The sequence below is a fragment of the Molothrus ater genome, chromosome 6 (assembly GCF_012460135.2).
Source record: "Molothrus ater isolate BHLD 08-10-18 breed brown headed cowbird chromosome 6, BPBGC_Mater_1.1, whole genome shotgun sequence".
NCBI lineage: Eukaryota > Metazoa > Chordata > Aves > Passeriformes > Icteridae > Molothrus > Molothrus ater.
The window spans coordinates 18,577,815-18,605,650 of record NC_050483.2 but is presented as its reverse complement, the minus strand read 5'-3'; the positions used below and the strand labels follow the sequence as shown (position 1 = coordinate 18,605,650).

Below are 27,836 nucleotides of genomic sequence, written 5' to 3'. Positions count from 1 at the left end.
AAATACAGTTTTCTTTTTGCCTTTGTATCTCATGACAAAAAAATTAGGACATGAGTGCTGCTTCCCAATACAGCTCCAAACCAATGATAGAATGCAATCAAAATTTATCTACTGATACACGAGGTTTCTCTTCCAGCATCTTTTAAGTGCTAGAATACTCCAGACAGGAACTCACACAATGTCAGCAGGAGTTTTATCAGGTATTTGAAAGAACTGATTCTACAGCAGTTATCCTAAATACCTCCCCGACCCTTCTCTTTCTTAAAAAAGGCTGTTTCTCTCAAATTAATGGTAGATCTACTTCATCAGAAAGTCTGGATTAATCCATAGTGTTCCTCTTATTAATCAAGAAGACATGCTGGCAAAGAAACCTTCTCTGGTGGTTAAATGGCATGAAGTAAGTACTTCATCATGAAGGTATTTGTCTGCCAGCTTGTCTTGCTTGGAGGCTTAGTTGCTGTAATAAATTCCTGATTGCTCACCAAGGAACCGCAGACAAAACTTTTAAAACATATGATGTGCACCAGAAATGCACAGGAGATGAGAAGAAAGTGCCTTAGCATTTCTTCCTTCAATATTCTTCTGTCTTCTGCATATTAAAAAACCACTGTACATATTATGCAGCATTAGCCAGCAGGTTCCAAAAACAGTTTTCTATTTCACAACGTGTAGAATGGCAAAGAGAAATAAGACACTGGGAATGGCAGCCAACCCTGATCAACTGCCTCAACAACAGGATCCAGGATAGAAAAGGGTAGCTGACTTCAAACACCTGAAGCAAGTATTTTCTTTTACAGTTATCAAACTGGAAAAGAAAATACTGTGGGGGCCCTTTTTAATTTGACTCACATTATGCTTAAAGCTCAATATACAGCAGCAGTTCTCATGCTGGCTTTAAGGAATGCTCATGCTGATGCATAGCAAGAGTTTAATTTCCACATCTCAAGCAGTGCAAACCCCTTTTTCTATAAGGGTAGATTTGCTGTGGTAAAGAAGCCACTAAGATAATTGTGAATTCAGGTACCTGTCTCACTGTGAAACCTGCCAACTACCTCAGCATTAAGGCAAGCCACTAGCAAGAACTGATGCAATTGTGGGTATTTATCCCTAATATATTTTTTGTACAGCCTTTAGGAAAGGCCCCTTATAGGAGCAATTCATTACCAAGCATTGCACCAGTAGCATCAGCTCACAAATCTGTGCCCCAGCACATGGACTTTCACTTTTTCTGAGTTCAGTAAAAACATCAGTGTGAGCAGAAGTTGAAGTACCATTTGGATATGGTTGCTTTTGCAGCCAAATTCTTTGCCTTCAGCTATGGCAGAGGATCATTTATGCTTTTATAGCCCTTCCTGGAGACAGTTTTGCTTGGTCTACTTAGAATCACAGAATATCTCAAGTTGTATTACTTAACTATTGAGTCCAAATCCTTGCTCTCTGCAGGACCACCTAAAATTAAACCCTGTGATCAAGAACATCATCCAGACATGCCCTGGCTTAGATCTATACTGAGCCAATGCCCAGTGTATTAAAGGAACATACTTTACTTAGCATTGCCCTTTCTTCCAGGCATCACCTCTTTGTGCAAAATTCTTTGTGCAAAATATCAAAAGCATTCCTCCAAAACTGTGGCAAACTTGGATGTTGCATTTGTCATCTACTCGTTGCATGGCATGCAGATACATCTACACCTCAACCTCCCTTATGCCTTCTTACCAAGAGGCCTCTCACATTGCTTTCTAACACAAGAAAGGCAATAGAATCATGACCTTTCCCAACACAAATGGAAAAGCAATAAATCAGAGTAAAATTAAATCTCCAAGAAAGAGATTCCAGTGTCACAGAAAGGCTTGACTTGTTTTGATTTGTGTTTTTATGTGGAAGCAAGTAAAAAAGGATTCCTCTTAATAGAGATTTAAATTTGGTTAGAGAGGAATTTAAATATGTAAAATGGATCAAGAATTAATGATATTCAGGCCATGTGAAATTGCTGCAATGAATTTGGATAATGAGTAAAGTAAAATTCTGTAGCATTTACTGAAATATTTTATCTATATACTGCAGCAAGCATTACATATTTAATGAGAAATAAAACAAAATCCTGAAAAATATTTTTTTAAAACTAGGGGTCCAGAAGCTTCCAGAAGCTGCATGAATCTGGACTAATTCTGACATTGTGTAGCTCTGAGTGTCCTTGATGAAGTTAAAAAAATAGAATAAAAAAGAACATTAGCTGAAGTCCCAGTTTATCCTACCTATTACAGCTTCATAGCCAGAGAGCCAAGCTAGTAAAGACTTTTGAGAGTGAGGCGTGGAATATTGAAAATATTTTGCAGGTATCAGCCCTGGATAATAGGTTTTAAAATGCTATCCAACTAATTCTAGTTCACATACTTGGACTAACTCGGTACTATGATATCAGAAAATTATGTGCAATGAGAATAAGAACCTTTGGGAATGCAACTCTGACAGGCAGAGGAAATTCAGGAAGTCAAGTGACCGCTTACAGGAAATATATCCACTTAGAAAAAAGATGAGGGTTTTGGCATTCCTTTAGAAGGCCTGCAGTGATAGCTGTATGCCAGTGATACTGAACACAGCAGAAAGAAATTATATATTTTCCAGAAACATGCTGCTGAATGCTGTTTACAAAAACCAGCTCAGTCTTGGAAGGATGCAGACACAGAGCTGCTGTACAGGAGACTGGGATCAGGGTTTAATCACAGCTGGCAAGATACACAAAAAACATCTGAATTTCCCTGAATGTGACTGACCTGAACCACATGGTCAAGCCACAGAAGGAAGGAAAAAGCAGAGGGAAAAAATCCAATATTCTGAGACTGCGGCTTTGCCCAGCAAAGCAAAACAAACCTGCTCCACAAAGGCAGAATAAGGTGCAAAGATCCAGCTCCATTTTATCTGGAAACATTCACTTCAAGTGGTACAAGTTACACCAAAGGTGCACCAGAGCTGGAGTGATAAACAGATAAATTCATGTCATTTGCTGTGCACAATGAGAAGCATGAGCAAAGTCTATCTGCTCAAAAGAGGTGGCAGGTATCACCTGAAGTATCTTCCAGGTAAAAATGGAGCAAATAATTTACTGCTGAAGACAAGACAGCCATCAATACATTTGTCTTTCTCACAACACTACAAACTACCACTGACCCACAGAACTCACTAAATCCTAGGAAGGGAACCCCAGGAGAGGAGAAAGAACAGCTTATTGAAAGGAGACATTGCACGCAAACAGAAGACTCATGAATCAAAATAATTCTGTTCATAAAGAAAATAAATGTGATCCTTAAGCAATGAAAGCAAGAAAAAATTCAGGATGGTCCTAAATCAGCAAAATTACTAAAAGAAGGTCCCCAGGCTTGTGAAACTTCCCCTCTTTTGCTCTGCTTTTAACTGGCCTATTTGCTGGTAGAATTACACAACCCTTCTAAATGACTGCAACCAAATTTTGGTTCCTTTCTCAAATATTCATGCAATTGCTCAAGTTAGCTTAGGAAAGGCTTTCAAACAAATTAACAAAACAAACAAACAACCAAACAAAACACAGATCAAGAAAACTACCTAGTCTGAGAACTGAAGCTCCATTTGGAGACATGCAATTTCACTAGTCTGTTATTCTTGAAAGTTACAATGTGTTACCAGCTCCTACTGACTAGGCCACTCTCCACAAGCACAACCAGAACCATCAGACTCTGACAGCCTTTACAAACTGGGACTTCGTTACCTTCTATGCCAGCAAGATTAGGTTCAGACAGCCATCTAAAACCATGTATTTGACACATCCAACAAGACCATGGTGGTCCAACACAACCTCCTAAGTAATTTCAAAGACCAGAGCTTGAATGTTCACTTTGCTAGGAGTATGTGGTCAGAGCATCTGATTTACTTTCCAAAGTTATAACTCCCTTGCTTGTTGATATGGGAACTTCACAGTAGTGCAGAACATTTTCAAGCCAACAGAGGAAAACAGACCTAGCACCACAGGTCTGCAAAACAATAAATTTACCTATTTACCTCCACAAAAGACATACATGTTCCCAGAGGAGAACATACACTCAATGCCAGTTGCTATCTATCTATCATCCATTATTAGTGATGGATATGTACTGTAAAGGCAATTTTTAAAAAATTATTCAGAGCAACTCTTTAGAACCAGAGAGAAAGCAAGAACAAACACCAAAAGTATAAAACAACAGGAAAATGAACTATATTTCAACACAGGCACAATACTTAAGGTCCCAGCATATCAATGATTAGTTTAGTCAAAGCATAAAAATCCAGTTTCAGAGTTTCATTATATACAGATGTAACTCAACAAGACAAATACTGGCACAGCCTGTCCTTGAATTCATAATTTTGTTAATTACCTAGGCCCTTTACCATTTGTAAAGAGCTACAGAGTGCTCTCATCTGAACATTACCAATGTATGTTTACTTCAATATTCAAGAGAGCTAAAATCACCTAAGCACCCCAGGGCTTTTCTGCTCAAGAATTCTTTCTGACAGATATATACAGAAATAACATTCTGTAGTTACATTTGCACCAGTGAACTCCCCATGTGGACAGGGATTTTGAGAACAGAATGCTTTTCCCTTCTGCAGATAAACCCCCAGCAGCTTTTGTGATCCACTTAGCAGCCTGAAATCAAAGCAGCTCATATGCCCAAGTGACTCTGCACTTTTGCACCTCTGCCCAAGCCAAGAGGAACAAAGTGAAGATGTGGTCAACACCCGTGGGTCTGCAGCTCCTGCTACAACACCACTACAAAGGGCTCGTGTGGAGAACAAAAAGTCAGCTCCTTGCAACCAAGGAGTTAATTAGCAAGATGGGAAAGAGAAGCACATGGATGTTGGCATAAGGCAGACAGGGCAACAAAAGATGTGGAGCTTGGGAAAGAAATAATCCATAAAACTGAACGAAAAAGCTACATTCTTATGCAAAACCAGATTTCCTGTTCTCATCCCACTTTTTTGCCCTCCTTTGACAGAAAACCCTTGGCAGACTATCTGGCCTGACAACGGAAAGGTGAAAGCACAGTATAAGCAGTTGGTCCTGCTTGTGCTATCTGCCAAAATGCCAAAAGCAGGCTGACCTTCATTCCCACTGCCAGAAACATGAGGTCAATATGAACGTCTAAAAAGTTGTCCTGAGCTTTCAGTGAGGGGTTTTTAAAAGCTGTGAAAGGGAAACTTTCCAAAGCTGGAAGGAGTAAAGGGAAAAGTCTCTTAGCAGCTGCAAAACTACCTTATAAGCCTTTCAATTAGAGTAGGATGAGCTAATAAAACCAGCCCTTAAACCCTGGAGATTCAGTGTTTAAACTGTGCTTCTGGTTCACAAAAGAAAGGCATCTTATGCATGCTCTAGTACACAGAGGAATCAAGCCACATCAGAAAATGATTATATTATTTGACTAGACTCAAAAGCACACTGGAGACAGGCAGCAGAGTCAGTGGAACACTCTCCAAAACCTTCCCTCCTAGTGTTCTATCACCATATCAGTGTTAGTTGCCTGCTTTTCTAAGATGCATCTTTAAAAAAGACTTATCAATCAGTGAAAAAAACAAGACTTCAAAGTTTACCACAGGGCTCATTCAACCTGTGGATACAAAATATGCATCTAGTTACACTGTCTAATTAAAAGGTATACTCCAGCTGTTATTCTCTAAACAACTTTTATTGGTGATACACAACCCTCTCCTACTTCTCAGGGCCATCACCTAGAACAGTATTTTCTCAGTTAACAACTCAGCCACCACTGCTTTATCACAGACCTGTTCTGGAGGATGAATGGGAGGGAGCAGAAGTTTCTCCACTGCCCAAATGGAAAGATGTCCTACATTAACTTACTTCTAATAAAATCCTTCAGCAATGGGTTCCACATACTACTTCATTCCTACAGAGAAGTGTCAACCCTAAACACAGGCAAAATCCTCTGATTTCTACTACAACGGATTACTTTAATTTATAAAAACCACTGTCTTTGGTATCTTAGTGGGAGGTCTATATGCAAAATGACATTTCAGTTTATCAGGCAGCTCCTCTCAACTCAATTCTTCAAGGATCAGCTCTGAAGCAGTGAACCCAAAGCACACCAACACTGTGACTGTAGAAAAAAGCCAAGTTCCTACCTGCTTTGCACGTCCTGCCATCATCTTCCAGCTGCACACCAGTGGGACAGGCACAGCTGTAGAAGGGGTCCCTTGGAGACAGCAGGCACAGATGGGAGCAACCACCGTTGTTTTCTTCACATGGAGTGTGAACTTCAAGAAACAAAGCAGATTTAGTCTAAGTTTTCTAGAAGCCCATAAGCTCTGTTTTCTCCTTGAGGAAGAAATTACAGATCCCAAATGACTGGCATAAGCTTTAGTGCTAAAAAAACAGAGCAATCACGATATGAAATGCTTGATTTCCCCCCCTCCCCAGCATCTTAACTCTAGGGGCACCTAAATTGAGATGTATGCAACTGATGGCACAATCAGTTCTATGAAAGAAAACAAGAATTTGTACAATTCCTACATTACAAATTCCCACTCTTGCATGTACAGGACAAGGATGGACATATGACCACTGACCACTCCTTCCTCCTTTAATGGGGAAAAAAATGGCAGCAAGACATGAAACCATATTAATAGGTAATTATGGATAAATATTGCCCCTTATAAAAAATACTTGCAACTTTTTCAAGATTTCTGCAAAACTGTAGTTTCAATCACCATCTGATTGAATCTAATATAAAAGCACAAAATGTCTGGCTAATTTGACTTTTGTTACTTCCACTGACACTCACAGAGAAAAAAAAAAAAAAAAAAAAAGGCGCGGAAGGAATCCAAGCCTGATCTTAATGAAGTCAATCAATGGCATCTGAGCTATTTTCAGCATATACTCTTTCTCTGTGTGCTCTATTTTCTTTGTGACTGACTCAAATACTATGACCCAAGGCTGGGACATTCCTGGAGCTAAAAGCAATGACAAGAATTCAGCACGGACAAACTCTTATCTGAGCTGTGAGATAGACCGGGGTGCTGTGCATACCCAGCAACCTCAAGGAAAACTTGCACATGTTCCATCCCCAGGATGATCTCCAAACTCCTTTTGCTTACTTTCAGGCCTGTTTACTCACATCCTATTAACTTCATTGGAATAACAAATACTATCTTGAGGGAAGCAGATTTTACAGCTGGCATACAGAAAGAAGCCAGTCCAAATGGCAAGAGTATTTCCTCTGGACAAGACTTGATTCTTCCCAGAGCTACTCAATTCTATACATTTCACAACACTGATTTTAAGTCCCATTCTCACAATCCTAAAAAAACTCAAAACCTTCAAAACCAGCTGCCACATGGAATCATGTGAACATACAAAATACATGCAGCTCTACTCAATTTTCAATACTCTACTTCCTTTGAAGTAGCACCAGAGAATGTATAGAAAAATAGAGGCACATGTGTGTCTACATGAAAGCTCAAAACTAAAACCCTTCCATGCTAAGATGTGCACGAACTATTTGATATGTACTGAAGATAACCATGATCAAGTTTGGACTGCAAAAATGGCACTTATAAGTACAACATGAACATTATATAATTTGTGGCAATTTTACTTATTAAAAAAAAATAATAATAAGCATTTCTTACAGATGTCTTTAAAGCAATGGCATTAAAAAAATGTCAGGTAAGTTGGTATCATCCTTGTTCAAATATTCCAAACCAAAACAAGTCACTGAATACTGCACTGGATTTTGCTACCAGCTGGGGCAGTGAGTGAGTTCACACCAATTCGGGTCGGAATACTCAAAGCAAGGCACAGGATTCAAGCACTTCTACCTTTAACAACCAACCCCTTGCCAAGCGTGCAGAACTTTGAAACTCCACACTGACCACTTTGCTGATTGACATTTTCCCTGCCAGAGAAGCAGCAGCCAAGCAGGGGTTTGGGGGCAAGCAGGACGTACAGTAGGGCTGTCGGTCGGGGCTCAGGACCTGGATGTCCATGGGTGAGTAGAGGGCAGACAGGATCTCCCTCCTCTTCTCTCCCGTCCGTTTGTTGCAGGCGTGGATGGAGCGCGTCTGCCAGTCCGTCCAGTACAGAGTGTCCCCAGACAGCGTCAGGGCAAAGGGGTGAGTGAGGCTACCCTCAACAACTTTTTGCCTTTTTGGGAGAAAGAGTAAGGATTAAAAAATGGATTGCTTCCACTTGTTACCACACACACATGAAAAAATTTGGCTCTGTAGAAATTCACATAGGAACTGTCGTCTTTCAACAAATTCACAGGGTGAATCAAGAAATTCACCTGGTGATAAAAGTGACAAGCAGTCTGAAAAATGTAAAATAAAATTTTACCCCTTCATAGCAACAAGGACACAAATATACTGGGTTTCAGAACATCAAAGTATCTGATTCAGGCTCTACACTGACCCCTTAAGTTCCTTAACTTCAGGAGCTGCACAAATACCCAAACACAAGTGACTTTCCAAGGAAACTTAGGTCCAAAGAGTGCTCCTCTGATTATAGCAGTATATGACATCTTTGCCCAGAACTTCAGTTTGCACTCAGTCTTTTCTTCTAGGAGAAAAAGGCAGAAATGACCTATGAGTCTCATTAAATGACCCCCTTCTTAAATTTGCAGCAGAAGGAAGTATTTTTCAGATTAATTTTTAATGTAGAGCAAAGGTCAGTTATATTTTTCCTAAAACTAAATATTTATAATTAATACAAATCTGAAACATTTGAGGTGGTTTTTCAATGACATACAGCCACACCTCCAAGAATTAGATGAACTGGAAGCCACAAAACACATGACATTTCTAACATGTTTTCACAGGATCCCAAAATTTATACCAGTTGCAATAAATTTAGATTTAGTAGTTTTGAAGATATTTATTAAGTCAGAGAAAAGATGCTTGACAATTCCTCAGTCAAAACTCTCAGGTACTCAGTTTTCACAAACCATTTTATGTATACACAAAGGTATGCACACACCTTTCAAACCAGTGTTGTGACACAGCAAAGCATTATTCAAAATTTTTCATCATATGACTTTGAGAAAGCTGAAGTCTCAGTGTCATCCTGAAGGAAAATAAGGAACTTAATTTTCTTAAACCTCTATTAAATCTGCATTCATTTTTTTTCCACTGAAGATGTTTAAGGATAAACAAAAACCAGCTAACATTTGGCAGGGAAAGGACTCTGTTTCATTTTCAGCAGCACAGGTAATTATCTGCATTTTCCAGGGTAGAAGGGAATAAAAAACACCCCCAAAATTCTTGATATATATTCAGACATTGACAAGTTTAAAACAGACCGAGACGTGGACAAAAGTACCAGCATATAGATGAGAAAACAAAATTATTAATAATATTTCTCTTCTTGAGATAAAATTGAAACTGTTCTAAAAATTCTCTCTAATTACCACTACTTCTTACCATAAAACACAACAGAATAAATACAAATACTAATTTCACTTTCTCTTTCCACTCTCACCACTGCTCTTTCCTCTTCACTAATAACAGCAGTGGCTGTATCCTAATATCATAACAGCTGCTTTCCACTATGTATTGCCCCTATTTCCATCATTCTTAGATATCAAGTCTCCCTTTCTCCTGTAATTACATCCCTTGAAATAGTTCCAGAAAATGTGGATGCAAATTGAAGCTTGCTAGGAGGCAGATTGCTCCAGTAACATTAATCCACCACACGGAATGCAAATTTCCTTTTTATTTAGATTTTGAGGTAATACTGAATGGATTCTGGGATGGGAGGAGTGGAAGCATTTGAAACACCACAGATTTCTTTACTGTCATGGATGAGTGAAAGTTGCCCCATGTTTAAGGAACAGAAACAACTTCAGAAGTTACCATCTAGTTTGAGCCCTTAACTGAAATGCACCTTAACACCAGAATCCAAGAGTCCCAGCTTCACAGACATCTGTTTCAGCACTGATCAGTGGAAAGGAAAAGGGAATAAATAAAAATTTCATTTAAAAGGAGTTATGATTAAGATCAATCTTCATGGCATTTTATCAATATCCATAACACTTTCAGAGTTATTATACTGGACAATACCTAACAGTTCACATGCAGTCAGACATCAGGAACCTCCAGAATGCACCCTGTACAGGGTTATTCTGACCTCAAGTGTGCATTTACATGCTCTAGCACCTGAGTAAAATATGAAAGAGAGCCAATTTTTTCTTAATGCAAAATACATTATTATTTCCTAAAACACTATTTGATTTATGGTCCAACAGAAATCTGTTTGGGAGGTGGGGCATTGATCTATCACAAAGTAATTTGGATAGATTGCTGGAATTAGTGCATTCAAAGTCTTGCTCCCTTTCAGGTGGCTTTTCTCTACCTTAAAATGAGCAGAATAGATTTTACTTGCCAATTACAACTTCAACATTTACACACATGCAAGTAAAGTCTGTACAATTTGTATGTGCATGAAAACCCCAGAAACAGCCTGGAAACCTCAAACTCTGCCACTTGCCCCCAGATCAGAGAAACATACTTATGCTAAATCATATGAAAATCTTTCCTTCTGTCTAGGAACCTGCAGCCAGAGTTGGAGCTACCCCTGCCTTCCACAAAGGGCTTTTCCCTGTCTCCACTCTGGACTGTCAGTCAATACTTGTCACTTACTACAATGCCACTATTATCCAGCTCTTACACAGTGCTCTCAGAGTGTCTATAAAACACTTGAGAGTGTTTTATAAAGGATGTCAATATTGCTATTGCTCTTTTATGACTGTGAAAATCAGGCATAGAATGCAACTCAGTAAAAAAAAATGAAAAACACCATGGAAATTTTTTTTGGGGAAGGCATATTATTCTGTTACACAGAAATGTGTAAAATAGAGCTCCTCCAACTTTTCACCAAGGCAAAACAATTTTATTGACACAGGCATTTAAAATGTTATGAAATCATGAAAATGTCATTTAAAACTACCTGAAGACCAAAGCCAGATAACAGTGCAGAGATTACTCTGGCAGGACACTTTACTGCATGCGACACTCACCCTTCAGGACCAACATACCCTGCCCACTGAGCACTGCACAGAACTGAAGATGCAATCTCAAATGCCTAAGTCTGCCCTGCCTGAAGTGTCATTTCTCCATGTCTACAGAAGCCAAAACTTAACAGCACACTTGGACAGCAGCCATCAAAAAAATTCCACCCTGTGCTTTCCAGCAAACTTTAGGAAATCTGCTTCCTAACTGCTTGTTGTTTGAAACAACGCAAAAATTCCTTAATTAATAGGCATGACATAAAGGACATCTCTGGATGGGGCCATGGACCAGCACGTCTCAATGTGTATTTCTTGTTGGTAAAAAAAAAATAACAATACTGTAAAATCCTAGTCACAAGTAAATGTTATATTGTCTAGGGTCAAGAATAAGCATCTCCAACTATTTTCAAGACAAGTAAGAGCCTAAAAAAGAAGAATCCTGCTGTACAAGAAGGCTGTGAACAGTCTATAGTGAAATACTGATACAAACACTCTTACTCTTAAAACCAGTTTTATAGTATGTGAGATTATTTTTTGCAAGGCTATTAAGAACTGCATTTTAAAAAAATAGGTAGGTATTTGCATTATTCAAGATTACTGGGGAAAAAAGTCTCATTTCAAAATGAACACAGAAAGTGAGAAATTACTTACACCTTATTATAGACCAAAGGGAGCTTACCTAAAGGAACCATCCAGATTTGCCCTATGAATGAAACTCAGTTTTGCATCAGCCCAGTAAAGTTTCTGCTCGTCGAGATCTATCGTGAGTCCGTTTGGCCAGTAAATGTCGGAATCAACAATGATCTTGCGCATGCTGCTGTCCATTCCCGCCCGCTCTATTCGGGGCGTTTCACCCCAGTCAGTCCAGTACATGTATCTGAAAGAGACACACACAGTGAGGCCACAGGACATGCAGGGACAGCAGCTCTTTGCAAAGCCTGTAATGGTACAATGGTACATTACGTACAGCAGGGTAGAGACACCATTGTTTACTCCCAAAACTTTTACACATTTATTAAAGCAAATCAAACCCCAGGCCCACAGGGCAAAAAGTAAGTCCTTCATGAAACCATCTCACAAGTTTTGCCTCTGTGTATTTACCATTGTCTCCCAATGCTGAGCAGTACCTGATTGTTATAAGCATTTACAACTGAGTATCATCCTTGTGTGGTCAGTTACTACAAGTTAATATCCTATATTGCAATGACCACAGCTTCATCTCCTTTTGCAAATCCATATAGAAAAAAAAAAGAATAAAATCAAGTGTCCTGAAATTTGTTTCTGTCAAAAAATAAATCACAAATCCATAAAGACTTAGAAAGACATTAAATTTTTGGAGGTTTTTTTTCCCCATTCCCATCCATGTCCCAGTTTCCCTATCACTCCACCTATGGGCAATGTAAGCAGCCTGAATAGACTCACAATAGATTAACAGCACGTACCAATTGGAAAGGACCAGATCAAACTGTGGCAAATCACACAACATCTGCATGAAAAGCTGAGATTGTACAGTTACAAGAGAAATGGTCTGGTGAGAAGAGGACAGCCAGTTCACAGCTGGTAAACATTACCCAGCACCACATATGCAGCCTGCAAGTTCCACATGCAAACACAACACAGCTGCCTCAGGGGGCTCAGAGAAACACACTGCCTTCCCAATGCCATGACAGCCTTTTGGGCCATGGGTCTGTGTGAGGAAGCCTTTGCCCTGAGGGAGCTCTCAAACATAACCAGGGATCTGTGCACTGGACCCATCACCTCCCCAGGTTCCCTGCACAGTATTAGATCAACAGGAGCTCCAGATGGGCACCAGCTGGGCAAGAGCACTGAGCTGCATCACAGTTAAGTCCTCCTAACACTGGAGCTCCAGAAAAGCATGGTAAAGAGACATCTATTCAGTCCTGCACAATGCTTGGCCAGATGTTTCATAACCTGGCTTATCTCAGACGCTTAGCTCTCCTGAGAAGACAGCACTCACTGTGCAATCACAGTAGGAGCCACTAAGGAAGTAAATGAATGTGGATTGTGAAAACACTTTATGCTTTATTTTATGAGAGAGAATCCTGTCACACTTCAGGGATGATTACATTTGTAATTGCTGTCATGTTCCTCTGCAGGGGGATCTTGCTCTCCCCCCTGCAAATGGCAGAGGCTCTAGAGCTGCTTTACCTGCAGCTGGGCCATCCATTCAGCAAAGGAGGAACAGGCAGCTCTACAGCTATCACCAGCAAATGTCCCTCACAACACACTTAACCTTAAAATGCTCTGATCTCCATGTCCATCCTCCACCCCATTTAGGCAGAACTCCAGTTCCAGGGCAGTCACAGCACCTACACAGCAGCATATATAATCATGAGCGGTTTACCCCACTAAAGAGGGGAATATAATAATATAATAACCATGCAGATATAGACAGACAGATAGACATTGATCACTTGTATCACAATACACATACACCTGAGTGTGAGGTCAAACAAGTTTTCTAGGTGAAATAAAAGACTTCCATGGAGGCGACTCCGCAGGTTTCTGAGATAGCTCACATTAGAGTGGCCGAGGCACAGTCATGTCCCCAGATGCCTTCCCAAAGCTTCCTCAGCTCCAGCAACCAGGATAGACTGACAGCTCCTGAAAAAGCAGCAGCAGTAGCTGAGAGCTGCCCCAGTTCAGAGGACAACCTATGCATGTAAATTGCCACTCATTTTGGTTTTCCTTAACAAGTCAGGCTGTAATTTGTGGCAACTCAGACTGTGTGGGGAAGCAGCTATTGACAAACAACTAAAGACAGAGAAAAGCAGACTTAAAAAACCTGTCTGCACAACCAGCTGCTGAATCACACTGTGAAACTGATATGGCCAAATACTCATTTTTGGTCAGGTCAAATCAGTTGTCTGATCCAGCTCATCTGATCCTGCTCACCTTGCACCACCTGCATCCAACCCTACAGGAATAAAGACAGACAAAAGATAGACTGTTGAATGAAGAAAAATGTGGCTATTAGAAGTGATTTTGGGCCATATGACGTGGCTATTGAAATGTGTAAGCACAGACTAAAAAGGAGCTTAGACCAAAATGAAAAATCCCATGAAAGTTACCTAAAAGAAAAACTAAAGGAGACAAAACTAGTAAAGTCCTATTAAACCCTCAAAGCAGGTTAAAAGGATGAAAACAGATCCCCTAAATTATCATGGAACAAAATTCCTGTCCTCAGGCCTTCCATTAAAATTTCAGCCTGCACTCTCAATGCATTCAGATGAAGGAAAAAAAAAAATCTGTAAACCAAAGGGCCCTCATGGCTTTTCTATGATATTAAAGGAGCTCCAACTCAAGAGCCTCTTCCCAAAAAATAGTGCCATTTAATTTCATAGGTGATGTGTGTTTACCTGTGGCCTCACAGAGACCGCTGTACAAAACTAGTACTTTCAAATTCACACACAAACTTGTCACAGGAAAATTGCATCTCTACATTTCAGCTCACTAGCAGGCACCAAGCTCAATGTTACTCAAAGGTTTAATACTGTGTGGTATTAACAAAGTAGCTGCACCACAAAGGAAGGGTCAGCAGGATGAAGATGCACTTGGACAACATGGAGAACAATCTGGAATGCAGGCAGCCTTCCTTCAAAGCACTTCTCTCTCAGGTGGACTTTTCTAAAGCAACACACCCTGTCACCACCTTGTCCTGACAACAGGCTGTCTCTGCAATCCCTCAAAAGTTCACTGATCTTCTCAGTGAACTTTTCAGAGTATACTGAACACCTAAAGAGGTAAAGGTTTCCTTCCCCCTATGTGCTCCACAGAATCCCACGGTCCATCACAGGAGCACACACCAAGCCATGGTAAGGCAAATACAATTTTTGCATCCTTTTCAAAGAGGTTTCCATCCTTTCATCAGGCAGCAGGTGCTGAATTGCCATGAATTCTAGGAAATTTGCTCTGGTTTGGGGATCTCTCAGCACATCAAGACCCTGAATCAGGAGTCTGGAAATCAATGTAAGAAGCTGCTCCTACAGCAGGACTGATCTTCTGTGGTCTAAGTGAGCCCCTTTAAAACCATACCACTGCCAAATGAAGCACTTCTTCCCTGGTGCCCACCCCTGGTGTTGACATTAGCATTCTACAAGGAAAAAAATGAGAAAACTCAAAACCTTTCAGTTACCTTATCAAATAATCAATCTTACCAATGTTTCTGCAGCAGTGGTGCTTAAACAGAAGGAGCAAAGAATGGCAGCAACCAGCCAGTGCAGCTTGCCCAGAGAAAGAGGCATATCTCATCACCTCCCCCATGGCAAGTTACTCTCCTTTGAGTCTGCAACTAGCTAGGGCAGCCCTTTCCATCCCTCCTCTTCCACCTTTCTCTAGCCTAACATCTAGGCTCTTTTGACTTTTTTTTGGCAGCACAAGGCACAACACAGCACTGGACATGAGACTATAACAAGCCATAAATGTCATGTTCTAACTGCATGCCTGTAAGGGATTTTCAAGAATGCACAAAATGTCAAGTTTTCCTTTTTTTGCCCTCCTCTATTTTGAGTGACAAAGCTAGTTCAAATGAAGGTAAAAATACAGTGTTCTGGCTGGAACACAGAGTAACCTGAAGACAATTTTTTTTGCACAAGTTATAAATCCTAAAGAAAAGAAACATCCATGGTTATTATGGAAAGAATGACACAAGCTTAGCTAAACCAGCAAACTTAACTAGAACAGTAATAAGAGAAATTTTTGGGGTGGGGGAAAGCTTCCTGGGTATGATTTGTGATGAAGAAAAAGACAAAGGCTAAGTATCCTTGAAATAACCCATGGATCTGATTAAAAGTATTAGTCTCCTGTCAAAAGCATTGAAATCTGCTTGCAATAGCTGGTTGATCAGAGAAAGAGGAATACAGGAAAAACAGTGGGGAAATTAAAGATTTTAGTAATGTCCTGAATAATAATTAGGCCTTACAGCTTCCATCTTCCAAATGCCTCCAGTCTACAGGATCAATTCTTACACAAAAGCAGACACTTTTGGTTGGAGCTTTATGGGCAGGGGAAGAATATGCCAAAAAGCTCCAAGTGGCTTCTCAGAGAAGGGATCAATCTGCATGCTTTAACAGTTTATATGTAGGAACGGATTTTGATTCATCCTGATTTAAATTAACCTTAATTCAGGATCCTGGAGTAATAACTAACACATTATTTTGGGGGAAAGCTTTCCTGAATTTATTTGTTAAAGAATGCTCAAGAGTCCACATCTCTTATTGACCTCAATAAAAAACAATCACCTTCAAACAGTCAAGACATCATCAATGTTTCTGGGACAAATGATGGTTCAGGACTGGGGTTTTTTGCTTCTCAAATAGAATCTATTTTCCAGGTGTCCAGTATATTAACAATCCCTATCATTCTCATTTCACCATTCAAAAAAGAAACCCAGTATTTACCCCAAATAACATTTCAGAAAAATAAGTAGACTAAGCAAAGGATCTCAGTCTGGCACTACCTGTGCTATTACGCCTCCCAGTTTTTGAAGCCAGCTGAAAAGATGCACACTGAATAACAATGAAGAGCCTAAGGCAAGCATTTGGGTAGTTTTTTGGGTTTTTTGTTTGTTTGGTTGATTTTCTTGGTGGTGGTGGTGTTTTCAAATGTAAATTCCAGAGTTTTAAATACCCCTGGGCCAGGACACGCCATAACAATTGTAAGAAACTAAAAATATCAAATCCAGTATCTTTGTACACATTAGATCGATCACATTTTAGGACTGGCATCTGAGGAGTTTTATATCCTCCTTGCATGGCAACAGGTCAACTAAAGTCTAACAGCACTGAGGCTGTCAAAGAAAATGAAAACATGAATTCCTAAAGAGCTAATGAGAGAAAAAAAAGCCCTTGTGAGCAAAATTCACTGCTAAGCAGCTATTGCAAATCAATACCCTTTTAAAAAAAGTAACCAAGCTGCACTACAGAAGCTGCTAAACAAAAAGCAGACCTTGGACAGACTTATGAGTTACTTTATTTACTTCTTCAGAGATGATTGTCTCCCCCCCCTCACTGGCTTTAAACCTTAACTCCAGACTTCCAAGGCAGAAAGGAAGGAGAGGCAGGGCGAAAAGAGACTAACATCAAATGATAATTTCACAGCACTTGCACCAATTCTGTCCCTAAACTGATCTGCTGCACCACTTTGCTACACCAAAGAAAGGAGCTGGAACAAAGCAGAGCAAAAGCCAAAGCTCCATCAAAACCATGGTGTAAATGTACAGTTTCTTATGAACACACAGCCACCAAGAGTCCATCCAGTCCAGCAGCGAGAAGCACCAGACCCAAGAGAGTACATAAAATTCAGTTACTGCTCTATGTAAGCACATACATGTAACATGTTACATATATTACTAATATGTAAGCTCTATATGTAAGCTTCAAGCTTCACAACCAAGCTTTCTAGTCAGAACTTAATTAAATGCAATTCAACTGCAGCCAAAAAGGCCCTGGGTTTTGGCATATAAACTACCACATTGAATTCAGGGCTTAAATGGTGCTTCCCTCCTATCAGAAGAATGGGACTGAAAACCACCCTGCAAAAACAAACAGATTTTGAAGTTGGCAAACTGCACCCCAGTGGGGTTTTTTGTTGGCTTTGTTTTTGGGTGATTTTTTTGTTTGGTTGGTTGGTTTGTTTTCTTTCCCCTGCTTAACTCATTTTAAAATTCCAGGTGCAGGAGAAAAACCAGAATGAAGACCATATTTCCCCTCAGTCTTAAAGCTGCAGGTTATTTCTTATTTCCCAGTGCTTCATGTCTCTTGTCATCATTTTTACAAAGATTAGAAATCAGGGCTGTGCCCTCCAAGAGCAGCCAATCAGCCATCTGAGCTGGAAGGTATCACAGACATAATAAAAAGCAGCCAACGTTGCCCAAACACTTTTTCCATCTCACAAAATGCAGTACAGCTGCCAAACCTTACATAACCTGCTTACACAAAAGGGGCCAGTTGCACAGATGATATAAATCAGTACAAACTTCTCCAATTTCAACAATGCTCTTGAACTTATACAAGCCCATGGCATAAAACAGGAGTTTACAGGAAATTGCTATGAAGTTTAGATTCCTGCACATTTAAAACTTACTTCCCCCATCCCACCTTTAAAGCTACAAAAACTCCACTGTGAAATTAAATATCCCCAACTGTTTACAGAAGAAAAGAATGTCTACCTCACATAGCATTAAGCTGCAAATTACTTTATTTTTTTTAATTACCTTTTTGTTTTCTTTTCTTTTTTTCAAGCACTGAATTTTGAGACCTGGATGTCCTCGACAAAATCATTACATCAAACCCAAAATATGCCATAGCAGGTAATCATTGCAACTAATCACATTGTATTCAAAAAATGTGTACAAAGCAAACAAAACCCTTGAGAACCAGCCTTCCCCACTACAGTTTTCCTACAATGTCTTTTATTCTGATTTATTCTTTGAAAACACACACTGGCAAGGTGTCCTTCATGATCTCTGGGGCGCTCTGATCAGCTCACAGCAGCGTGTCCACGTCTCTCTCCTGCTGAGGAGCCAGAACTGGGCACAGCACCTCAAGGGTCCTTTCACCAGCTCTGAGTAGAGAGCGAGGTTCCTGATCTGATGGCAGCACTCCTGATGAAGCCCAGGAGTGCTCTTGGCTTTCTTGACAGCAAGGGCTGTTTTACAGGCAGTCCATTGAGCCCAGGTCCCCTTCTTTCACAAAATGTGATTTACTTTAGGAATGGGAAAAATAGTCCAAATCTCAATACATTCAACCCATTTTAAGACACATTGCAGACACTCAAAATTCAGTATCCTCACATGAAAAAGTGCAGAATGAACTGCTGAACTCTCCATCAGCTTGTGAGCTAGACCCAGTCATTACTCAACTACATGTACCTGAAGTTAAACCTAGATTTCTTTGTCTCTTCATAAGGAAACACTGAATTAAAACCTATTAGGACAGCAAAAAAAAAATAGTATCTACACATTAGACTGACTTAATGGAAGATGGGTTGCAGCAAATCTACTGAACCACAGTAATCCAACTGTCTAAGTCAGGTGCTGGTGGCTCTCTAACCCACCCATCTCACAACTGCTCAAATGTTCAGCTCAAACCAAGGCATTTTATGTTTCTCTGTGCTGATACACTTTAACTCAATGTTTAGGGAAAGATACACACCAACTAAAGACAGGAATTTGTCAAGGCACGGAACTAAAGCATGTTCATTTTCACCCTTGTAATTTCAAACACAGTAATAAATAAACCCTGAGAACACCCTCAGCTGATTGAGTGGAAAAATTCTTACTTCAGCTCATACTAATGCTTAATTTTACATGAAAAAAAAAAAATTAGAAACATGTTTTGGGTTAAACCAAAGCAACTCATTCATGACAGAACAGTGCCAGTCCATCCAGACCAACATGTTTTATATGCCATGATCTCCACATTATGCAGCTATAAAATGCACCTAATGACATCATCTAATCAAAGAGCTTCCATCACCTCTCTGGTGCCAGTGCATTCCTGACTTCACCCAAGAAACCACTGCAACACACCCTGGCACTGTGACAACTAAAGCCATCCTGTTGTTCCTTCTGTTCCCTCAAGAAATTGTGTAGAAATTTAGAAGAGAAGAATACAATTCCCAAACGTAATAAGACTAAATGTGTACAGGGCAAAGAAGTATCAGTGTCCAGGACTCAGGATAGGAGGAGTCACAGAAACTGCAGCAAAAGAAGAGTGCAAATAGGGGAGGGAGTTCAATGGGGTTTTTAAGGAAGTCTACACATTTCCACCTCTTTCCCATGCAATTTTGGGGAGTAGGAGAGAAGTAAATTACTTTTTTTCATCCTCTCTGAACAGGCAGGTCTGCTCTCAAATGAAACAAAAGGTCTTTGAACAATAGTCATATCTATGAGCAGGAAAAGGGAGAAATAAGCAGAAGAGACTAATGAACTATTTAAAGCAAGGCTGTCACCATTAAGGACAATCATCTGAAAATTAGAGTAAATAACAATTCCCACAAAAAACTCAAGTTTCTTATGCATGAGACTATTTGCAGCTATTTGGAGACACATATCAAAAGCTTTCCAAGTCCCAGAAATTACTGCCATACCAAGATACTGGATATGACTGTGAACCAATTTTACAGTTGAGTACTTTTCTTTCATTTTAAGATAATAATCATGCTACTCATATATTACAGAGTTTCAAAAAACTAACCAAAAGCTTCAAAATAATTTTATACTTGCAATTAATTACTAACTAGAAGCACACAGGATATAAAGTAATCTCTAGCTTTCAGGCAGCAATAAGCACGTTTCACTCAAAACCCGGGCATCTTCTGCATTTTAACCAAGCAACCACAAGTTAGGGTTTCTAAAAAGCACAGCTTTCTTTACTCAGAGGATGTTGATGCTTTTCTTCACCACTTGCAACAGTCACAAGTTTTTCTTCAGTATTCCCTCTCCTCTCAACTATTCCAAAGGAGATTAAGACCAGAAGATACACTGCTTAAAAGATGTCATTATTCACCCTTATTTGTATCAGAAGCCTCAGTCGACTGCAGCTCATACAGATCCCAATAATTCCAACCCAGCAGGCCAACATGCTTAACCTTTAGTACCTGCCATGCTGCTGTGTGGGACCAAGGTCCTGCTGAACCATCAGCAAACACCAGAGCAGTTTGAAGTGCTGACATAAACACAGTTGTGAGTTAGAACAGCTCCAGGTCTTGTTCATGGACTTGCTGTGACACTGAGCAAATACTGGATTAACAACTAGGCATGTCTGAGGCTTTTAGTTTTAGACTCTGAACTGAAAGCTTTCTAATGGTGATAGCTGTCCCTTCTATATCCATTTTTTAGTATCCCATTTGGTGCATTTACCATCTAATCCTTTCTTTGGTGCCAAATATACTTTAGGTCAATGACAGCCACTGCTTGCAGATTTTGGCTAATTTGCCATAAGCAACCTGAGGCAATGGCTAAGCCAGGCTATGGCATACAATCCCTTAATGCTGTTCAGACACGATTAGGCTTGTTTTAATCTCTGAACTAATAGCCATTCTGCAGAATGCCAAAAGAGATGATTTATTTTTAGTACTCAGTAATTTTTTTCTTATTGCTGCATTCTAATTTGTATCTTATTTCCTTCCCCCGAAGCTTTGCTCTTCCAAAAGGAGAAGATTGCTCCATAAATGAAGGCAGCTTCTGGCGCAGTCCACTGGCACCAGCACTGACTCTGCCCAACAGCCTCACACCATGCCATGGAAGACTTTTTAAGAATTAAAATGAGGGAGGAAATGTAGACAGCAGTTTGCAGCTTTTCTTCAGTCAAACCAGTTCAAAGGTCCTTATTCTCCTCTTTCACAAGCACCATTCCTACAGATCCCACCAGGGTCAGCAGGCCAGCTCAGGTATGGCAAATTCAACAACCCCAGTGACTACACCAAGTGATGACTGTGGTTATACCCACACCAAAAAACCCACAAGACAGCACACCTTTTCTTGAGGCAAGCAATTTTTATCTTTCCCTAAAATAATGATTTCACAAACATTTCACAGATGTCTCATTTAATTCTTTTTGCTTTCAGCAAACAGTGGGGGCAGAAATTTCTTAAGCATTGCTGTCTGCTGAGCAAGGCAAGCTACAGAAAATACAGCCTGGACCTGGACAGTAAGCACACTCCAAAGGCAATACAGCAGTCATCACACAAGTAATAACAAATTCAAGATTTATATTAACCAAAGTAAATATCTCTAGCACATTGTAGACTTTCATAATGTGAACGAACTTCTTCATTAAGCACTTAGTAAAAATCAGATATGAGGATTATGGATATGCCTCAGACCCTCAGAATCAGAGCCCTGTGTAAAATGGAGAAGGTAGCAAACACTGAGATTTTTATGTCATAGATTTAATGACCCTTGTCAACACACATTCTAGGGTCTTCTGATCCAAGACCTTCACTACAGGACTAAGAATTAATTAATTTGTTTTGGCTACTCATTCATGCACGCTTTTGAAGACTTCTTTTCAGGAAAGTGAAGTTTGCTTGCCACGACACGTGATAAAAATTTGTTTTTCAAATACATTCCTCCTTCTTCAGACAATGTTCATGACACTAAGTTTTTTGCATGGCATTGAGCTACCTCTTTTAGCTGGGCTTGAGTAAAATCTTTACATACAATAAATTCAGATTTGTTAGAAGCTGTTATCCTGAAAACATGTACATACTTATGCAGCAGCATCAAACTCAAAGTTAATAACACTGATTAGTTAAAGTTAATAACTGAATCCCCCACCAGTGGTCTACCTATCAAGAATTTACATAAATGCTAATGTTCTACAAACAATACCAAGAATTTAGCCTAATGTCCTCCATTATATAAATTCAGGTTAACACACCCTACAGCAGGACTGGGATCTCAATGTTCAAAACAAAGCATCAGCAAATTTATAGAAAAATGTTTTGTACTGTCCTCTGCCTTCTTAGTTTATCCTTCATGTCAGGGAAGAATAACAGGATTGCCACATAGTCTGCTTCCTTTAATTCCTAGAATATACAGTGAGTTCAGCAAGAAAATTTCAATGTGTATGGGAAAGAATGACATTGCACATTAAGCCAACTCTTGTGAATTATGATACTCTTTCAGAGTATCAGAAGACCCTGTACAATGAATGATTTTCACTAGCTCTGGGAAGAAGAGAGACCCACAGATAAGCTTTAAGTGTCCCACAGATTGCCTTAAAAAATGAAATTTTAGGAATGCACTGAATGATTGTTAGGGGAGAAGAATCTCTCTTTCTCAGTAAAACCATGATCTCATTGCCTTTAAATCACTGCCTTTTAAAAAGGGAGATAGGCTGAATGTGCAAAAGATGCAGCTCTCTTTAAAAATCACCACAACATCTGACTTACTACTTAGGAAGCCCATCAGAACATCTGAAAAATCATACTCCTGAATGTCAATTGGAAATCACAGAAAAACAGGTTTCAAAAGGAAACTCCAGAAGTCAACTTAGCCCCCTCCCATCCCTCTCCTAAGGCTTGGTCATTACACTTCTGGTGTTCCTGAGAGGTGATGACTGTATTTTCACTATGTTCTTCTCTATTCTCTCAAACGAGTCTACGTCTTGAAGAATCTCACTCAAAATGGAATAAAATCTATTTATTAGGCAAACACCACTCTGGGCATAACACCCCACTGCAAACACCCCAACACACAGTCCTCCATCCACCTCTGCAGAACAGCCTTACTAAGGCTAAAAGACAAGAGAAGATGTCACCATTCTGCCCAACAAAATGTTATTATCTCAAGAGAGATTAGATTTGTTTGACTTGGAGCATTCTAGACAAACCCATGTTTGGGTACTAATAGTATCAGCTAAGCATTTGCAAACTGCTGATTTGTCCCATTTTGCCTCTGGAAACCAAAGTTGACTAATGAAGTTTTCTTCCTCATTTTCTAAGCTTCCCACCCCACTTCTCTAGTAGAAACTGCTAAAAGGACAAAATTACATCTACGGAATGGAAATTCTTCCAAAATGAAAGCAAATGACTAACCACTGACAGATTGCCTCAACCAGTTTCAACAACCCTAGTCTGAACTGCATCGCATTTCATGATCCAGGAAAAAACCCCACAAACTTACTCAGGTGCTCTGATCTAATACTGTTCTGACAGTTGTAGGAACAGTATTAGCCACCTGATTTTGAGAACTTTTAACAAAAAGACAAATAAAAACTCTAATAAATAAAATACGAAATGGTTCTTTTCTCCTACTGTCACCCTGCTTGTCTTCCCCAGAGAATACCTGGAAAATGAACACATGTGAGCTCAACCCCAGAGCCTGCTGTGCCAAAATCAAATGTCATGATCACTATTTCACAGATGCACCTAGGAAATATTTCAGAGCTACCAGGTGAAATGAAGTGGTTGTAAAAGCAAACCTGCATGTTTTATTCCACAAACATATGTGATGCCTGATTTTTTAAATTTTCCTTTAAGTTCAATATACTAGTTTTTCAGGCAAACCTGTCTTTGATTCAACACTTAAAGAATCAGTCCAAAGGCAAGGAACTGCATCCACTTAGGAGAAGTAAACATGGCACTGGCATTTCATGCAAAGTGCCATACCACTCTCTGTAATCCACCTCACCATGAAATACTCAATTTAACATCATATCCTCTCTTTAAATACACTACTGAACTCAATATCTAATTTATCAATCTTAATTAATTCTGCATAGATTACTTGCTGTAGGGGTACAACAGGATTCCTGTTAATTTATTTAAAACCCCTCTATACAACAATTTGCTGTGGGGAGAATTCCTTTCACCTAAGGGCATCTGTAAGGAAGGCAGGAATAGGAGGATAAGGGCCCCTCTGGAAAAGTCCTTTGGCCCAACAAAGTCAGTCCACTTCCCCTTCCACTGGTAATGGCTGTACCTTTCCAGCCATTATCTGAAGGATAGAGGCAGCTCCAGCATTTGACGTGTCAACAAAACTGAGGATTTTGTTTCTTTGGGTACACACAGTTTCATTTAGCCTTTGTTTGCCCTTTATGTATTAATCATAAATGTACCTGTAACACCTCACATTCATCTGGAAAATCTTACGCAGGAAACACGGCAAAAACAACCACAGTTCCAGTCTGTGGCATGGAAGGTGCTGACCTGTGATCTTCAGCTGCCCTCTGATGCCTAGTTTCCATCTTCACTGCTCACACACTTGAAGCAGGTAGTTTCTCAAGAAACTGTCCATCTTCCAGAGCAGGATAAACCACCAAATACTTTATTTTTATGGTTTATACCAAGCCCTTGCATTAACTCAGCATCATTGTCTGAGGACAGACTCAGTGAAAATATCAGTTAATACCAGACTTTCCTACAGATGAGAAACCTACGTATGTAGACCCTAGAGGAAGACAAAGTGGCCTCTGAAAAAGTATTGTGAAAATGGCAGCAGATCAGTGGCAAACCAGCCCACTTGTGTGGATCCCTGCACACAAGAGAAATGCACTTGAGTTCTCTTTCCTCATTTTATGAGGGTCCATCTAGCACAGCAAATCTTCAGTCATCACTGCAGTAAGTGCCAGGCCCAAAGAACACCAGCACTGCTTGTGCACAGGGAGAGCAAACAGCACATGTGAAACCCTAGGGAAGACTGAAGAGGGAGGAACCATGCAGGTACACAAGTATTTTTAAGAACTGAGACATGCAGCCTGCACTCTTACTACTTCTCAACATGGTCTTCTTCACAGCATTGAGAATCCACAATTTCACCTGGATTCTTTCCCTTGCTGGCACAAACATTATTATTTAACATCATCACTTAAAAATATCCTGATTTTCTTTACCAGAGCACAGCAAGTGAGAATTCCTGTTTCAATGCATGCAGACTTGCACATGTTGCTGTCTACATTAAATAGACATCACATATAAAATCAAAGTTAACTTACTATACAAGATCACTGAGAAAATAATAACAATAAAATGCTTGGAAAATTAATTACTTTTCCAAAGCGCAATGGGATAAGCCAGGTAATTATACTGGTTGAATATTTGGCTTGGCACCTAAGAACCAGCTGTATTTTTCTTTTTGGCTCAAGGTCTGGGCTGCCATCTCTTGCCACAAAATATTTAAGCTCAAACATATGTTCAGTTACAGATCTTGAGAAAAATACCTCAGGAAAAAGTTAAGTGAAACAAAAGGCCATGTGTTCCTTTTCTTTTCAGAAGTAAAAACTCAACATAAATCACCACAGTATCCATTTAAGCATTTAAGCCAAATTGATATTTACCCATGAGCCGGATCCAAAGCTATTGCTCTGGGCTGATCAAGGTCTTGCCAGAAGAGGACTTTTCTAGATGTTCCATTGAGATTAGCTACTTCTATCCTATTGGTCTCTGAATCCGTCCAATAAAGTTTTTTCCCAATCCAATCACACGCCAGGCCGTCCGGAGAAACCAGACCAGAAATGATGACATTCTGCACCACATTCCCAGTTTGGTTAATGTAAGTTTGCTTGATGGCTTCTTCACTCACATCTGTCCAGAAAACGATGCCTTGTGAATACTGGAAGTCGACGGCAGCAGCATCCTCTAGGCCGCTGACCACCACGGTGGACTCCAGCTTCGTGCCCCCGGCATCCACCAGCCGGACGTCCCGCCGGTTGGCAAACAGCAGAAAGGGAGATGCTACAGAGGGAAAACATGGAAACACGTTAGCATTGCAGGCACCTACAGATGTTTGAGTGCTGGCTATGGATGTGGCACTTGAGGATTTCTTCTCCCAGACCGGCAGGGCAGGGAGTACAGAAGTGCCACCGTATCTAAAAACCTCCTCCTTCCCTATGTCAGACAGGGGTGTAAAAGAGAGATGGAAGAACAGGTCCAATTCTTTATCTAGGGGATGTGAGAAGCATCTCCACATAGTTAGGAGTTCACATCAAGACCTTTCAACAATACCTTCAACAACATCTTCTGTCTGTTGTTCTAACAACAGACAAATTAGAACAAATTAAGTGTTCATGGTTTAAAAGCTTGGTTCAATCAGTTGAATTACTAACAACACACAGAAAGCAAGTTCTGAGGCCTTTAGCAGCAGGCTGAAAGCCAAGAGCACTAAACACACCACCATGAAATGCTCCTACCAAGCGCCCTCCCAAACAGCAAAAACTGTGACAGAGTTTCAGAACTCCTGTCTTCTCTCCTGCACCACAGCAAGAGAAATTGAAGACAGAGTTTGAAGGCAGACAATGGCATGGCTTGGGGGTGTTTGTGAAGACTGCTGTTAGAAAGAAGCAGCAAGAGCAAAAGGACAAAGGTTTCCCAGCTTCCCCAATCTCACTCCAATTTTTCTAACTCAAGCAGTGGCTGCTGGAGCTCTACACCAGTCACCTGCTGCCTCCCAGCTTCACAGGCAACCCCTGCATCCTACATGCTGCCTCCAATGCACAGTCAGCACAGGTTCAATCACTTGCTACTCAAGTAACAACACACAGAATAGAGCAGCATATATTATATCTCCTGTGGTTCAGGCCTGTCATATAAATACCTTCAGTTTTAAATTCATGTTACTGTATGTAATGTGTTAGGGTTACTTCTTGGTATTCTCTTTCAGATTCAATTTCTCCTGCACTTTTTTAAAAAGATGACAGTGTCTGAATTGCAGGTCTGCAATGCTGGCAGCCCTGTCAGATGCTATTGCCAGTTTCATGAATTCTGGCTCTGGCTACATGAGTGTGTGCCTCTGCACATCCTGACAACAGCTAACGTGTTTATGTGCAGGCCAAGGACTGCAGTCAGAATACACAACTCAACTTCAGATAAACTCAAACATGCATAAAAATTCAGAGTTTTTATTATTATCCTACATGGTCTTTTTTTTTCCCCCTAAGCCAGGAGAGTGATTGTTTTATTTTGCTTTTTGAAGGAAGAGTATGCTGATGTCATTTACATCACCTGGTGGTTCTAGTGAGCATCTTGGACAGCAAGGAGAGCCAATTGTTATCATTAATGTTTCACTGAAGATATAGTATCTTTTTTTCTCTACAATATTTAACTCAAGAAAGTTTATTCAGCTTGAGAAGAATTACTTGTTAAGAAATGATTTCTAGGTATTCCTCCTATTTAATTTTGCTGGCTTGCCAAGTCGTTCTCCCTGTCATCTTTAAAAACACTAGGAATAGTATCAGGAAAATCCAACAGGTTAGTTATTACAAACAGAGAAGAAAAGTCTGAAATACCAAGTGCTTGTTTTCTTCTCTGCAGCTCATTGGTTCCCCATAGCCACGTCTGTTTTAA

General features: G+C 40.0%; 1 protein-coding gene across 1 annotated transcript in view; it reads right to left on the bottom strand.

Annotated features, from left to right (window-relative positions):
• LRP5 (LDL receptor related protein 5) overlaps positions 1–27,836 on the bottom strand; it is a 130,999-nt gene that overhangs the window by 73,877 nt on the left and 29,286 nt on the right. Inside the window, exons 2-5 of the mRNA XM_036384404.2 lie at positions 25,832–26,228; positions 11,707–11,904; positions 7,971–8,167; positions 6,148–6,279 (exon numbers count right to left, since the gene is read on the bottom strand). Coding sequence (XP_036240297.1) covers positions 6,148–6,279; positions 7,971–8,167; positions 11,707–11,904; positions 25,832–26,228 — 924 coding nt within the window. The remainder of the gene's footprint in view (positions 1–6,147; positions 6,280–7,970; positions 8,168–11,706; positions 11,905–25,831; positions 26,229–27,836) is intronic.